This window comes from Myotis daubentonii, chromosome 1 (genome assembly GCF_963259705.1).
Source record: "Myotis daubentonii chromosome 1, mMyoDau2.1, whole genome shotgun sequence".
NCBI classification, from domain to species: domain Eukaryota; kingdom Metazoa; phylum Chordata; class Mammalia; order Chiroptera; family Vespertilionidae; genus Myotis; species Myotis daubentonii.
In genome coordinates, this window is record NC_081840.1 from 10,720,616 (window position 1) to 10,737,924 (window position 17,309).

General features: G+C 46.2%; 1 protein-coding gene across 6 annotated transcripts in view; it reads left to right on the plus strand.

Annotated features, from left to right (window-relative positions):
- FOXN3 (forkhead box N3) overlaps positions 1-17,309 on the plus strand; it is a 361,722-nt gene that overhangs the window by 144,539 nt on the left and 199,874 nt on the right. For all 6 annotated transcript variants that reach the window (XM_059688361.1, XM_059688370.1, XM_059688395.1 and 3 more), the window contains one exon: positions 2,763-3,319. In XM_059688361.1, coding sequence (XP_059544344.1) covers positions 2,777-3,319 — 543 coding nt within the window. In that variant the 5' untranslated portion in view covers positions 2,763-2,776. The remainder of the gene's footprint in view (positions 1-2,762; positions 3,320-17,309) is intronic.

The window sequence follows — 17,309 nt, forward strand, 5'->3', positions numbered from 1 at the left end:
CGCGCGTGCGCGTCGGAGAAAGGGGGGGGGGGGTTGTTTAGCCCCCTCCCAACTCGCTGCCCTGTTAGGTTTGGGGAGGATTTCTCAACTTTTTAAAGTTCACTTCGAACATCTGTTCAGAGCTGGGCCAGTAATGGTTTTGTCAGTTATTTGGAGACATTCTGAGAGAGAGCAAGAAACTAGCTTTCCTGCTACCTTCTCTCCGTTGAAAAGCAAAAAAGATAACGAAAAACAAGTCATTAAAGAAAAACAGAGAGAGAGAGAAAGAGAGAGAGAGAGAGAGAGAGAGAGAGAGAGAGAGAGAGAGAGAGAGTGTGTGTGTGTGTGTGTGTGTGTGTGTTGTGGGAATGCAACCAATAGCAAACTGAGAAGTTGTAAGGAGGTCACTAGTGAATAACAGAGTATATGATGTAGCAACCTTTTTGGCAGCAGATTCAAAATGTTTGTCTAACTGCAGATTCACATGATCCTAGATTCCCTCCCCACCCCCACCCCCACCCCCAAATTGGGGGGAAAAAAGATTTGGCGAATTATGTAGTTTGAGTATAATAATGGAAAACTCAGCTGTGGTTTCTGGAAACTTTTTAAAAATGGAACTGGAGTGATCAGCAGCTCTTGATATTGTGGCTATAGAATTCGGGTTTATAGGGATGCCTTAACAGTTGGAGGGCATGGGCGGGGGAGAGACAAAAACAGGCAAATGATCCAAGGGAACTGAACCCCGTAACCCTGTTTTCTTAACCATTCTTCTAAGAAAACCATATTGCTGGCAATGTTTGTTTAAAACAAAAGGAAACATGGAGAATAGCATGTTAGATCCTTTGGGAAGCGACTGACAAACTAAAAAGAAAGAGAGCAGCATGTTGTCATAGCAACAATGCAATTAAATTACTGTCAGCCATGATATAATTTTCCTGTTTGAAAGCTCAGGAGACGAAAAACTTTCGTCTAGAGCTAAAGTTGACTTCAGTGGCTGGGTAGTAGTTCTCGTATGTACTCTACTGTGTGGATAATCCTAGTTATCCAAAAATTCGTTTTTTTATTGGGATCTGAGGAAACTTTGGGAGAGACAAACCTAGTTTTGATTGTTTTATAAAGAAGGTAAAAGCATTATTAGTCTGGTCTCTGTAAACCCCCAAGCCTCAAGATACTAGCTTCCTCTTTAAAATGTGTCATGTGCTACTCAGGTTAGTACTAGTACATGACAGAAATAATAACATGGATGAACCTGAGGTATGCAAACTGCCCTGTTCCATGGGTCTTCGATGCCCATAGAAGTTTCTTTGGAATTGGTCATCTCACAGCAGTTCTAGAGAGTTCCCTGCAGGCCTTCAATCAGCAGGCTCTGTTTGTCCACCTTTTGGAAGAGGGAGGGTGCACCCGGGGTTGGTTCTGGGGCACCTGGGGTTGGCTGTGTAGTGCTCCCACACTGTGCTTTCTAGAATCCCATTTTCCCCAGCTGAACTGGCAGTTGTTTTAGGCGTAGTGTCAGTGGACTTTTCGAGCCGTAGAGTAATCATATTCTTTGCTTTTGATGTATTCATTCTTTTCTTTTCTTTCTGGATAGATTGCTTGATCTTCTCACTTGTGGGGGGAAAACATAGAACAGATACATTGTTTGAGCGCTCCAGACGGAGAGTGGGAGACCTCTCTTCATTATCTTCGCTGTTCTTTCTATCTTACATTGAGTGCCAGGGGGTCGGACAGCTTTGTATCTGCCGGGGTCATTCTATTTGTGGACTCGCCACCTCTTCAGTTTCTTTTCTCATCAGATATTTTACTCCCTGTTCTAGGTTATTGACAAAAATGGGGGCGGCAGCAGATGAGAATTCTGTAGCAATTTTTGTTGAATTTGCCTTTCTTTCTTAAAGCTGCCCTTTTGCTCTCCTACTTTTTTTCACCAATCCTAATTTCAGTTAATGGCTTGTCTTTCATATTCCCATTTGTATGTGTGGTGCCTGCACTCCTCACTTTTTCATTCAGAATGTAGTGTCCCAATTAAATTAAATGCATTTATTGCTCTAGTTCGAATCCAGAATTCAAATGTAATTAAAGTTAAATGTAATTAAGTGTTTGATCATGACTTGTGGAGGGGAGGGGGGAAATCAAATAAAACTTATTAAACTGATGCATATTGTGGCCACAGTTTTAATTCGGGGGTCGTTGTGATGGATGGTCCTTGTATGGAAACTCTGAAAACACTGGCCTTAAACTTAGAGGCATTTTCTTTTTTCGAGAATGGTTAACAGTGAGCCCTATGACCCCAAGCCACAGAGAGGGGTTGTGCATTGAGCTTATTAGGTAGAGTTTAATCACGAGGCTTGAAATATTTTTACTTGTGTATATGTGTTCCTGTGTAATAGATGAACTGAGGCAGCAAGAAATAACTGATTTTCCCAGGGTCCTAGTGAGAGTGTTCGTAGATCCAGGGAGAAGGCATTGTGGACTTTCCCATTCTTGTTATGGTGCGTTTGCACATTAAAGGTGCTGGAGATGTTTCCAGTATTGATGTGTTGAGGGGTGACAGTCACTGCGCTGTATGCACGATAGACCGATTTTACTTCCTGTGCATCTCTGTGTGGTAGAATTGTGGGTTTGCATTCCTTGGGGTAGGAGCCATGAGATGTGTTCCTGTGTGGAAGGGGGTTCATAGAGGGGGCCGCGGTGGGGGTGGGGGTGGGGACCAAAGCAGTAGGAGGACTCAGCTGCCTTTCCGGTTTGGGTTTCACTGACTCTTCTTCTCTGTGGAATGTGTTTCCCAGGAGCCTTCACCTAAATGGGTCCAGTCATGCCTCCCAGTAAGAAGCCAGAAAGCTCAGGAATTAGCGTCTCCCGTGGGCTGAGTCAGTGTTACCGGGGCAGCGGCTTCTCCAAGGCCCTTCAGGAAGACGATGACCTCGACTTTTCTCTGCCCGACATCCGATTAGAAGAGGGGGCCATGGAAGATGAGGAGCTGACCAACCTGAACTGGCTGCACGAGAGCAAGAACTTGCTGAAGAGCTTCGGGGAGTCGGTGCTCCGGAGCGTCAGCCCCGTCCAGGACCTGGACGATGACACGCCCCCGTCGCCCGCCCACTCTGACATGCCCTATGATGCCAGGCAGAACCCCAACTGCAAGCCCCCCTACTCCTTTAGCTGCCTCATATTTATGGCCATCGAGGACTCTCCGACCAAGCGCCTGCCAGTAAAGGATATCTACAACTGGATCTTGGAACATTTCCCGTATTTTGCAAATGCACCTACTGGGTGGAAAAACTCCGTGAGACACAATTTGTCGTTGAATAAGTGTTTTAAGAAGGTGGACAAAGAGAGGAGTCAGGTAAGTCTCCGTGTCTGGAACTCGAGCGTTTCCTTTTTCTTTCTAAAATTTTTAGTTTTCTCGCCATTAACAAATTGTTAAGGACTGTAAAGTCCCCACACTGAAGGGGCATTTATAAATGGGTACTTTGATTTCATTCATTTACTTGTAAACCTCCTCTTCCTTAAGCATATTAATTAAATACTGTTTTTCGTGTTTGTGCTGACTTGAGGTGTTCCGAACACTGTGGCATCTGAACATAATCACAAAACCGTGGTGTGCACACTGCCTGCTTCTTCCCTCAGTGTGGATGGGTCAGTTTGGGTTTACAGCACAAAGGGGCAGCCATTAACCATGAGGTGTATGAATACATTTTTGAGGAAAATTGCCAGAAAGGGATAGGGGGAAAAGGCATCCATTTTCTTTCTGAATTTGAACTTGGAGAAGGGCAGTCTCTCTGGGACCCTGGAGCACATGGACAGCAACAGACATTGGGAGGCGTCATACTTGAGCATATTATGCACTAAACAAAGGCAGACAGGAATTGCCCAGGTGACGTTTTGTTTTGTTTTGTTAATTCTCACCAGAGGATATTTTTAGAGAGAGTGGAAGGGAGGAGGAGACACACAGAGAGAAACATCTATGTGTCTCTCAAATCGATTGGCTGCCTCCTGCACGTGGGGCCGGGGATCGAGCCTGCAATCAAGGTGTGTGTCCTTGACCGGAATTGAACCCCAGCACCAAGCACTGATGCTCTATCCGCTGAGCCAAACCAGCTAGGGCCCAGGTGAGTTTTGAAATCCGGTGTTTACCGAAGTGTTTGGCAACTTTGGAACTCCCTGAATAGGAAAGATTAGCGCAGGGTAAAGTTCCCACCAGAGACTGACTTAAAGAAAGGTTGAAGTTTGGTTTTAAAGCTTTTGAGCTCCATGGTCCACTAGAAGGAAACAGCTTTAATAATCTGCTTTGCCTTTCTCATAACGATATAGCAGGTACAATAGAAAGCAGGCCAACTGTGAGAGTGGAACAGAAAATGGTGATCTACCTTGGCGTTCTGAAAGATAATGCTGCCACGGTTACAATAAGTGGCCAGAAAGCGCTCTCTCCGCAGTGACCATGCGGCTGTGTTTTCCAGCTTTGTTTTTCATTAATAGTGCTGATGGTCTGCATTCCCTCTTTTTGAAGTTCAGGTTCAGACACAGGGCCGCTATTGTGTGGGGTCAGCCGCTGCTGTGCAGGGCTGGGACCGTCTCTTTCTCTCCAGAAACATGTTGCTGTTTCCATTAGAATCTTGAGCCGGAGAAAATTCTATTTGTCAGTGGCATGGATGATTTCGAATAAGGAGGTGGTGGAGCCATTTTTCCCCTCGATGCTGCTGGACACGTTTGTCTGCGAAGGCTATTCACCTAGAGTTTATGTTCAAGGTGGGGAGTGGGCAGCGTGCAGGGTGTGAGGAGGGGCGATGCCTGGGAGGGGCAGATGTGGACCCTGGGAGCTTTGCCTTTGGTCCCTGGTACAGGGGATGCCTCAGTGCGGTGTTCTTATGTGAGCCTTCCTGTGTTCTGGGCCCGTCCTTTGCCAGGGCCTTATTTTTACACACCTGTAACTACCTGTAACAATTGTAGGGTGCTGCTGTTGTCCCCAGGTGTCCACTTTTCTTCCCCCTCCCCTCCCCTCCCCTCCCCTCCCCTCCCCTCCCCTCCCCTCCCCTCCCCTCCCCTCCCCTCCCCATCTCAGAGTTGGCATTTGGAGACCAACCTCTAAACTTGGCTCTGTTGAGTGGTTTTTTTGTTCTTGGTTTTTTATTAATTTCAGAGAGCAAGGGAGAGGGAGAGAGAAACATCAATGATTGAGAGAGGATCATTGATTGGCTGCCTCTGCACTCCCCCTACTGGGGATTGAGCCTGCAACCTGGGCATATGCCTGGAATCTAATCTGGGACCCTTCAGGCCGCAGGCCGACACTCTATCCACTGACCCAAACCAGGTAGGGCATTCTGTTGAGTGTTTTGAGACCATTCTTTGAACTTAGAGAAAATTCGCTGCTTTCATGTAAAGGACCAAGTCTGGTATTAAAAGCTCCCGCGTAGGTGGGTCCTGGTGATGAGAAAGGGAAAGTCCTAGGAAAAATTTCAGGGTAGAATGTGCAGGAGAAAGTGGTATTCAGGTCCCCCAAAGCCGCATGTCACTGGTTAGGTCGGGCACAGGGCTTTTAGTTTGGTGAGAAACGATTGTGCAAGTCGCCACGTGCCCGGGTCTCGCTGTTTGCAGTCCTGCTGGTGCTCGCAATTCAGCAAACACACTGAAATGTTCAGCGAGCTGCTCCAGAGCGGGCAGAGCCTGCTTGGGTCCCTCTCTGGCCGTGAGGGTGGCACATGGGTGTAGGATGGTCTGTCCTGGAGAACCCTCTCCCCGATGCACCCTCCAGGGGTGACAGTTCTGAATAAATGCAGATATCACCTGCTAAGAGGGAATGGTTTGAAGGACCTCAGATTGTGAATCTTACGAAATGTTGAGTTCTGGCTTCCTAGCCTCGCTGCTGACCTGCACTGACATGTTTCTGATCAGATGCCATCAGTTTTGCCTTGAGAGTTTGTTCACAGGGTTTGTGGTGCTCTGAGAACAAAACAAGAAGTATGTGTTTTCTTTCCCTTTTTCTCCTCTTTCCTGGGGCTGCCCTGGGGGTAGCTGGGGGCCACGCTGGGACGCCTAGCCTGCCAGGGACTTCCTGTCCCCTGGCGAGCTGAGCAAAGCGGGAGGCATTCCCCCTGACACTTTGCCCAGTGAAACCTCCTTCACCTTTCCAGGTAAACTTGTTTTTTCCCCAGGGGATTTTACTTGGCGGCAGCTCCCACACTGAGGTTCAGCTGCAGCACCTGACAGTGACTAAGTGCACCCGAATATTGGTGGGAAATAGGGTAGCCGAAGGGGAGCATGGAAGCCTTGCACGTTGTATTCACAGACTTAGGCATTGCGCTTTTTCAAAAATTTAAAAGTGTAGAACACGGTTTTAAACTTGCCATAACTGTGAGAACACAGGATGCCGTATGATCCTTGTCCGGAGGGGTGGAACATGTACCCTTCTGGACAAGTGTGTCGCTGGGACGTTGGCACGCAGGAACGTACGACTGCATCAGAATCACCTGTGGCTCTTAAAATCCAGGGCCGTCTCTCGGCCCCTCCCTGGAGAGTCCGATTCAGTGGGGGTGAGGTGGGTTGGGGAAATTCGGGGTCCTAGTAAGCTGTTTTCACGGGTGTTTCTGACGTGTAGCCAGATTTGAGAATCCCTCAACTAGAAGCTTTTGGGTTCTTTCCAGTGCTGAGATTTCATCAAGAACATATTCTCATGAATGAGCAAGTCAGGGAGAATAAATGGTTTTGCTTCCGTTTTATCTCTGTCTCTCCCTTTTTTTGGTTTTACCTCTTGAAGGAACTTGAGAGTTTTATTTTTATTTTTTAACCATGGAATTGAGGACCTTTGCCTGAATCAATCAAGGTAGAGTTTCAGAGTTGGAGATTAAGTCTTATACCTCCTAAAAAAAAAGACCTTAGTTAGGACTATAAGATTATCAAGTACTACACTCTCTGACTACTTATAAATGAGAGTAAAGGGCAGTTATTTATTTATTTTTATCACCTGAATAATAAATGGTTCAGGTATGTGTGTTTTTATCTGTGCTTTTTCTCAACTTCTCTCTTGATACTTTAACAAACATACACATATATTGCTCTTTGAAAGACTGTTCAGCCTGCCCTGCCAGTGTGGCTCCGTGGTTGAGCGTTGACCTATGAACCAGGACAAGCATGTCAGACTTGCAGTCTGCAGGCTGCAAGTTTGACATGTTTGAACCAGGAAGTCACGGTTCAATTCCCTGTCAAGGCACATCCCCAGGTTGCAGGCTCCATCCCCAGTGTGGGGCATGCAGGAGGCAGCCGATCAATGATTCTCTCTCATCATTGATATTTTTCTCTCTCTCTCCCTTTCTTCCTGAAATCAATAAAAATATTTTTTTCTTTTAAAAGAGAAAGACTAGTCTAATGTTGATGAGCAAGTTCCTAAAACTCAGGGTACTGTTGGATGGTGAGACATGCAAAAACGGGATGAGGTGTGTAAGAGTGGTCTCTGGGGCAGGTGATGACCCTATTTCCTCCCTGAGCTGGTTCTTCTGGGTCCACGGGCCTCATGGATGTATCTACCCAGTCTCTCCCCACATTAATGGTTCAGAAAATGTTGCATTCTCTTGGGCAGGGCTTTGTGGTACCTGGGTGAGTCTATGAGGTTCTTCTTCGTGGATGTACTGCCTGCCTATCTGACCAGCAAGAAACTGTTCTCAGCACCTCCCCTGTTGAGCTGAAGAGGCTTTGGGATTTCCCTTTGAAGTCACTTCAGCTGCAGGATAATTCTCTGCAGTAAATAACATAGGAAGTTGGCACACTGACCTCCTATTTGAAAGTCATGAGTTTTGCTTCTTTCACAAATAGTGATGGGTTATTTGGATTATTCCATACTCTCTCACGGAGCCCTTGGTCATCTTAGTGTTCTCCTTAAACCTTGGCAAGGTGATGGCAGGTTTTAGATTTTATAGAAAATTCCACGGCCTTCCCAATGGACATTTTTTGGTACCTGACACAGACGATGGCTATGTATATTTTAAAGCCTAATACAATATTTGTTTTGATGATACTGTGCTTATTAGGCAGGCAGGCCTTTTGTTTTTACAGATTTTGGCTTCAGGCACCCTTAACGTGTTTTATTCTTATTCCCACCCTTGTCATTTTTCACTTAACTTGCTGCTTGCCAATGAGTACACCTCACTGTCCCTGTAACAGTTTATCCCTTGCCTACATTTGTTTCCGCACCAGCTTGAAGTTTCCCGAAGTTTCCTGATGTAGGGGTCTACTTAGGTTGTTCCTGTGGAATGCTTCCATGTTAGTAGACCTTCAGGATCTCATTACTTACATTTCCGGGACTTCGAGCACCCTCTGCTTCTTATTCAGTAGAATTAGTCAGTGATGTCCAAGGTTAAAATAAAACATGAGATCTGGTTCTTGCCTTTTAGGAACTTACATTCCAGGGAAACAGGAGACGTGATACAAAATAAAAAGCACAAATCACCGCAAGTACAGGAAGCAGATCAGTAAGTGATGGGTGTCATTTGAGGTTAGTCAGGGGAGCTTCCCTTCCCCAAAGAGGGCCATTTGCAGCTGAGATGAAAGACAGCAAGGAGCAGGTTTTGAATATTCCTTTTGGGGGAGCACGTGAGTAAATTGTTAACAAAGATTTCTTCTGCTGTGGGAATGAGCTCGAGATCAAGAATGGATTAGTTAGGATGAAATTTGACTGTTGTTGTAGAAAAATCTACATAATAGTGAGTAAACATAGAAGAGCATTGCTTGTCACATAAAGGAGGTCTTGGTCAACGGAGACCCACCATCTGTCATTCTGCCCAACCGTTCTTCCTTCATTGCTGGTTTCCATTCTCAGGCCTTCTCATGGTCCAGCATGGCATCAGCTAGTTTGTTCCCATTATAGGAAGCAAGAAAGAGAATGCAGGAAAAGACACACACAAAAAAGTCTTATTTATTTATTTGTTTGTTTGTTTGTTTATTTTTGAGTTGTAAGTTTTTCCAGAAACCCCACAGTCTGCTCTTATCTCATTGGCCTAGAGCAGTGATAGCGAACCTTTTGAGCTCGGTGTGTCAGCATTTTGAAAACCCTAACTTAACTCTGGTGCCGTGTCACATATAGAAATTTTTTGATATTTGCAACCATAGTAAAACAAAGGTTTATATTTTTGATATTCTTGTATTTACATGCCATTTATCAAAGAAAAGTCAACCAAAAAAATGAGTTTGCGTGTCACCTATGACACGCGTGTCATAGGTTCGCCATCACTGGCCTAGAGTTTGGTCACATGACTCTAGCTGCAAGGAAGTCTGGGAAAGGTAGTCTTCTAACTGGGCCCATAACAATCCCAGATACAATGTTGGTTCTGTTACTAAGCAAGCATGGGATTTTCTGCCACGGAGGATTAGGTACTTCGGAGATGAATGTCGCTGGACCCAAGGGATGTGCTGGAACAGTATCAGAGAAAAGGGAAGGTGAGAAATATGTGGCCTGGGATGTTATGTAAACAATGAGTATGCAGAGTTGGTAGGGGAACTAAGATAGGAAGGGGAGAACTTTAAATTGCTCTAGTAACTTAACTAAAGCAGACCCATTTAAAAAAAAACAACACATTTCAGTTAAGGTTTGCTTCAAGATATTTTGGTTAAATTGCATTTAAAAATCTTCAAAAGCAATAGGTTGATAGAGGTGATGATGTATTCTGTGCCAAGTATGATAAGAAGGAAAGCAAGGAAATATATGGTTGAAGATAGAGAGTGGTGTAAAGTTGTTCTTTTAATAAGAACTTGGTGGTTTGCTGTATGAGATTACACGGTTCCAAGAACAAAATGAAGTTTGGGGCAGGGGAGTGAGGGGCGGCGGGGGCGGGTGGGGGGGAGTGCGCCTGGCACGCTTGTTTGAGTACCTTTGCTTGTGATCCCAGCAGGAGACCAGTAAATGGGGCAGAGTGGCTGTGCTGTTCTCAGGGGAGGGCCTCTCCAGTTACCCACCTTCTGTATTTTTTTCTCCAACTTGGTGTGTAGGGTTCCCCTCGGGGCCTGGTGGGGTCGAGTTGAGTTCAGTGTTGCCTTCCGTTTATTGGAGCTCTGTGAAGTGCCTCCCAGAAGGCTGTAACGGAAGGTCCTCCTCTAGGGGCAGGGCCGACAGGTGATTTAACTAATGTCATTAGACAGAAAATTAATGTCATTAGACAGTACGTCGGCTAGCAGCACGTACGTACTTTGTTTTTAGAAGGATAGGTTAGGCCAGGTCACGTGCGCGCTGACTGCGGTCATGGCTGTTGTGGAGGGGAGCAACACCCAGCACAGGCAGTGTGGCAGAGCTAGGGTGCAGAGTCACACTCAGTGCTCCTGGAATACACCACGGAATGCTGAGTTCCTTCCAGAACCTTCCATAGATGCAGTTATGTAAACGAAGAACCTCTGTTCATAGCCATGATTCTGAGAGACCCTGCAGAAGCCTTAGTTTTGCAAAGTAAAAACTAGACTCTGCATGTACAGTACGAAGCCGCTGCCGTCGTTTTCAGCAGTGGTTCATTCTCGCCACACACATTTGCGGAATGCTGGGCTGGGGATGCAGTTTTGACCTGTGACAGTTCCCTGGCTGCTCTCCTATCCTTGGGGGCACAGGGTGGGTGAGGGGAGGCACATCTAGAACAGTAGATTCATATATGTATCAGATAGTGATACATGAATGAAGACAGTAAAACAAGGTAGTGTACTAGAGAGGAGTGGGGCTGGGGGTGGGGGGAGGTTTCCCAGAGGAGGTGACTGGCTGTGTCTTTAATGATGAAAGGATGAAGCCATGCAACGACCTTGGGCAGAGAAAACATGCAAAGGCCCTGAGGTGGCAATAGCTTGAAATGGCCAAGAACCAGAAAGGAGGCTTATAGGAAGTGAATTACAGACAGGACAGTGAGACCTTTAAAGGGACATAAGGCAGCGGTTCTCAACCTGTGGGTCGCGACCCCTTTGGCGGTCAAACGACCCTTTCACAGGGTTCACCTCAGACCATCCTGCACATCAGATATTTACATTACGATTCATAACAGTAGCAACATTACAGTTATGAAGTAGCAACGAAAATAATTTTATGGTTGGGTCACAACATGAGGAACTGTATTTAAAGGGCCAGAAGGTTGAGAACCACTGAAAGGGGAAAACATCTGTTTGGGGGCTAGTTTCAGTGGTAGGCTAGAGGTGATGGAAATGACATTGGCTTTGACCAGGATTGGGGTTCGCAGATGAAGGTGTATGGGTAGAAGTGGATTGGGAAGTGGGTTAGAGGTTAGAGCAAATGTTCCCTTTTGACCGTGTTAAATTTGAGGTGGCTTTTGAACATCTTAAATGTTCAAGTTGGAAGTTTGATATGTGAGTTTCAAGCTCAATAGACAAGTCAGAGTAGAGGTTTAAATCTGGAATGCATTGGTGCTCAGTGGGTGAAAACTAAAAAGTATTTCTGGATTAAGCCTCCATCAGAAAAGAGACGAAATCAAACTTCTATTTCAGTTCTTTTGTATCTCCATTAGTGTTTGACTAGAGAATTATTTTGGGGTATGTTTAACATGGCAAATAAAAACACAAGAGGTTAATGTTTAGAGGAAGAAATTCAGAATCATTGAAAAAATAACTTACCTGTAGTTATTGTAGTTACTGCCCATACGTAGTGTTTTGCAAACAGAAGAGAACAAACCTTTGCTTTTGGTAATGAGGGTGTAACTTCTAAAAGTGCCCAGTGCCAGCAGCATCTCCGATATGATGAGAGAAATGCACTCCAGGAAACATCCCGTTTAGCAAAGCCCCCTACCTAACCCATGACTTCTGCGAGTTCCCTGCCATCTGGTCCCTGGCTGGAGAGAGGAATTTTTCTTGTATATGCGTCTCCATGGCAACGAGCTTGCAGTTGATGTGGTAAGTAAGCAGTTGCCTTAGCAACGGAGTTGCTGATGTGGTGGCTTCCCTGCTTTCAGGGAATGGATAAGCTGACCAAACTAGTTTAGATGCATCACGTAGGGCGCCGTGATGTAGGGCCGCACACCCTGGCCCTGCCTGTGTAAAATCAGCCCCGCTTTCAAGGAGATCGCAGTCCCTCCCTTTTCCCGGAGGCAGGGCTTACAGAGGTAATAAATCAGACAAAAGCAGCTGCTGTCAGTTGAAATAGATTAGAAGACGGATCTCCTGGTGGAATTTATTTAGTTTCAGGACATATTTGGTTGCGAGGAAAAGAAAGCCCCCCACGTGGGCTTAAGGAAAAGAGTGCTTGTCCCAAGCACATAATAAACAGTCCCAGGGCCAGTGGTGAGGAGGAGCAAAGCGCGTCTCGGGTCCACAGTGATTGCAGCTGTTCCCTCCACCCTCTGCGGCCACCTGGATGCTCATCCCTGCCCTTCTCTGGGGACCTGGTCCAGTCTCCTCTTGGCAGCCTGGCTTCCCCTGTGTGGCTCTTCATTTCTGCTACCTCACACCCTCGGCTTGCTGTGATGGAGTGTTGGTGCCACCCCCTGCCATGCGATGACTCCAGTGCCCAGCGACGTTGACCTCACCATTTGCCATAGTTACAGACACACCGACTTCTGGGTTGGGTGTTCAGGCCTGGTCACCCTGGGGCCAGGGTCCCCGGGATCAAGACAGCTCCTAGGACTGTCCCTTCGTCTGGGATGGGGCTTGGGCTTGAAACATGCCTGCGCTGAAATGTTTCCTGGAAAGCCTTTGGTCTTTCAAACACATTTTTTCATGATGAAAATAAAAATGAGAAGGAACTTCTGAGTGTTTTCTCTCTGTGTCCCCGCAGGACATCTCTCACAGGTGGCAGATGATATACCCGAGGACTCTGGGACTGTCCTGAGCCCCTTTCCTGCTTCTTTATCGTCTCTGTGATGACTTCATCTTCCTTGCATTCCGTGTCCATAAATTTGGGACTGGTGGCTCCCAAACTAGCAAAGTTTTTCTTCGGTGGCTACTTCTTCCTGCAAGCTGCCCTCAAATTGCCTGTAATCATAGGGTTGAGTGATTATCAAAAATTATGAACTCTAGCCCCCTGTTGTAGACAGGCATAGATGCCAGCTATCCAATACAAGCTGTCCTGGTTTTCAAGATCGAGGCATTGGGTAATGGTTCTAGTTAACCACGGTATACCAGCCCGGGTCACTGCATTGTGATTGTCAACATGGGAAAAATGTAATTACTCTATGCCGGGAACTGGAGATATAAAGAGATTACAGAACTCTGGTTGGAGTAGTTGGGGCAAAGATAAAAAGAGACCAGGCAGGTTACAAGTGGCATTTGTCGATTGTCAGGGGATTGACCCCTGGCTCCGTTACCTGGTGTGGGACTCCAAAGGAGAAGACCCCTAAAGGTTAGCAGAAATTGGGAACCCTGGAGAGGAGACAGAATTTCATTAGCTGTGGCCAGGGCGGGGGGCTGGTGACAGGAGAGAGGAGGTCACCGGAGTCATCGGGGTTAGGTTGGACATGGGTGGGGATGCATATGGGGGAAGACTGAGTGTGAAAATGGGAACCGTTTGAAATTGTGTGAGACGTTTATACCTGTGATCTTACCCCTTCCCAACCACTGTAAAGCAGATAGTGTGTTCTTTTTGCAGGTGGGGAAACTGAGGCTCAGAGAAACTCCGTGGCTTGCTAGGGTGACACAGCCAGATGTTGAATCAAGATCTGAGATGTCTTTGTTTTACCTTTACCCTGTTGGTTGAAGTAGAGTGTTCCTGAGGGAGAAAGAAATTTGGAAAGTTAGTTGTTTTTATTTAAATGATCCTGTTTTCACAGACCATTGCTTTTATTTGTTGATATCACTACTTCCTGTTAATGTCTCCACCATTCTGGAATTCATAGGAATGGAATGAGTGACTCGCCCCCTCGGCTCTGCCCTGTGGATTTTGCTCATTATTTTGGTGTTGGGGAGAATTTTCCTTCTTGTTTCAGATGGTGCCATCTCTCCCCCTTTGGCATCGTAGTTAAGCACAGTAATAATTACCCTGTAGTTGTGTAGGAAACAGGGTCAGGTAGGTGATTTCATCCCTTCGTTCATTCAGCCACATTGAGTTCTTGGGTGTGGAGGGCGTTGGGCTAGGTGCTTTGTGGGCACAAAGAGGTGTAAGACCTGGTCCTTGGGGAGCACTTTTGTCATCCCTGATGCCTCCTTCTTCTTTAACCCCGTAACCAGTCAGGTGCCAAGGCCCCTGATTCTGCCTCCTGAATGTCTCTGGCTGTCCCTTCCTCCCTAACCCCCTGCGCTGGTCTCCATTGTTTGTCGCCTGCTGCAGGGGCCTCCTCTGCCCTTTCCTCCCTCCGCTGGCCGCCTGCCCTCCACGCCTTCGAACGCAGTGCTGCCTGGTCACAGCCAACAGCCATTCCTTTCACCTGGAGTGGTTTGCCTCGAACAGTGGCTGAGTCTTTGTTAGAAGCGCAGGCTTCTGGGCCTCACCCCAGCCTTACCAAAGGAGAATTTCTGGTAGTGCCGCCTGGGAATCTGCATTTAAGCAGGTTCCCCAAATGATTCTTCTTAACAGTGAAATTTGAGATGTGAGGATAGAGGGATCAAGTCCAAACCCTTCCGCTGGACTTATGACGCTTGCTGTTCTTAGATGTTTGATTGTGGGAGATTTCAGTTCTGCGGCATCATGGGCCATCATGGACAAGGCAGCCATCCTAGGCGCCCACATCAGCACTGGCCCTCTTGTTTCATGCCATCTCCTCATGCCCCTCGTTGCCCCCTCTGCTGGATTATTTTAAAGCAAATCCCAGGGATTTTATGGTTGTAGCTACAAATATTTCCTAATGTACCCCCACTGCATAAGAACACATGCACACACAATCATAGAACCGTTATCACTTCTAAAATCAAATTCCCCATGATTCTTTACTATCACCCCAAATCTAGTCTGTTTTATCTGATTGTCTGGTAAAAAGAAATCTAGCAGTGGTTTGTTCAAATGAGAGTCCACAGAAGGTCCATATTCGATTAATGTATCTCTCTCTTGCTTTTTTTTTTTTTTTTTGGTTAATCCTCACCTGAAGATATTTTTTCCATTGCTTTTCAGAGAGACCGAAAGGGAGGGAGGAAGGGAGAGAGAGACAGAGAGAGATAGAGAGAGAGAGTATGTGTAAGGGAGAGAGAGAAATTGATGTGAGAGAGAAATATCGATCGGTTGCCTCCCACACACTGCCTGACTGGGGACCGAACCTGCAACCTGAGTATGTGCTCTGACTGGGAATCAAACCCGCCATCCTTCAATGCATGGAACGATGCTCCAACAAACTGAGCCACACTGGCCAGGGCACATCTTGTCCATTTTTGCATGAACATGTTGCCCGGCATTTAGTAGGTACCCTTGAAATACCTTATGAGAGAATGGATAGGCCATAAGCCACCAGTTCGAGTATCTTATAGTAAACTTTGGCCAGCTTTTTGGGAACACTTGAGTGTTTACTGTTAATAAGGTTTGCCTATCCTCTTTGAGTAGCTTTCTCTTGTTAGGATGACACGGGTCTCTAATTGTTTTCAGTCCACTGTACTAGTAATACTGTGGGTTTGCCAAGGTACCTGCCTCTGCCCACCTTCCCTGGCCAGCAGCTGCCTCCTTCCTTCCCGTGTTGCCATTACCACCACCCTCTTGTCAAGAAGTACAAAAGGAAGACAGGAAACCCAAGTCTTCGTACCCAGTGTGCTGACCAAAGAATGTCTTACAGTTGCTGGAGAAAAAGGTGGCTCAAGCGAAACAGGAGAGTGGACCCCTGCCCTGTGGAATATACTTCATTGTAGATAATACCCAGAGTTCTGTCACTTCGTTAACGGGAACTTGAGCTCAGCAGATGTTCATTTGTGGAGAGGGTATAGAAATCTCTTGACTGGGGTCCTAGGAGATGTTGTGGCTTTATAGATGAGGCGTCTGAGGTCCAGATAGTGCATGTGACTTGATAAAATCCCGTGTATCCGGTCGGAGAGCCCACTCTGCTGCCTCCTGTCTGCTGCTTTTTCCCTGCATCATCTCACTGCTTCCCGTACTCCTCGAGGACTCTGATCGATCGGAGGCAGACGTGGACTGCGGCCATTGACATGGGATCTATTTTCCTTCATGGGTCTTATTGTGAGTCACTGAATGTAGTACATTTTTTTTTTTTATAAGCGATGTATCATTTCTGTTTGTGACCTTTGAAAATACGCTCAACTCTATCAAATATTTGTTTTATTAAGTACTCACGACGTTCTTGAATTTTAGTCTTCGAATGAGTCTGCGGACGCTATTTTGAGTTACCTGCTCATTAGGGCTGTAGCCGTTGAGGCTCCTCCACACAGCCCCTCCCCGGCGAGCGAAGGCCCCGATTCTGTTCGTTGATGTGGATATTATGTGTAGCGAATGCAGATTGCCCAGAAGGGGTGACAAATATAATCGCAGGACCGTTGTGAGATCCCTTGCTTACGTATCTGTCTTGATTAAGCCTACATTCATTACTTCTGGTTCTTCGACTTGTTTGAAAGGTTTTTCTCCCCGTCCTTCGAGATCAGTTTATATCGCGGGGGGTTGTTTCTCTGACATAGTATTAGTAGGTAATAAAGGAACAATACATTCCTGTGCAGTGCCTGAAGCTTTCTCATAACTCATTCATTCACCCAGCAGGTTAATCTCATGCTTATAAGCAGACTTTGTGCTAGGCAACAGGAAAACAAGGATGATTCCAGTCTAGTAGGAGAGAGAGGCTTAAATACACAGACAACTTGACTTAGAATATCTACGCAAGGTGCTGTGGGAGGGGAGAAGTGACTGGCTCTTGGTTTTCGTATGAGTTGATTTGACAGGGTATCTGTCGCACAGAGGTTAATAGAGAAAGCTGGGGTGGTGCACAGCGGGCTGAAGTTGATGTTAGGGAATCTGGGTTCTAGAGCTAACCTGGTCACCAACCAACTCTGTGACCTTGGGCAAGTTCCTGGATCTCTCTGAGCCTTAGATTTCTTCACTCAGTTCAGTAAACTTTCTGTGTGGGCCCATTCTGTTTATTCACTGAGTTTATTCAGTCGTTAATCTGTACGCTGAGTTAGCCTAGAGTTAGCCTAGATCAGTGATGGCGAACCTTTTGAGCTCGGCGTGTCAGCATTTTGAAAAACCCTAACTTAACTCTGGTGCCCTGTCACATATAGAAAATTTTTGATATTTGCAACCATAGTAAATCAAAGACTTACATTTTTGATATTTATTTTATATATTTAAATGCCATTTAACAAAGAAAAATCAACCAAAAAAATGAGTTTGCGTGTCACTTCTCACACGCGTGTCATAGGTTCGCCATCACTGGCCTAGATTCACGGTCCCCAAACTCCTGACCACAGAGATATTGTCCTCCTCACTCCGTGCTTTTGTCAGAAACATAGGA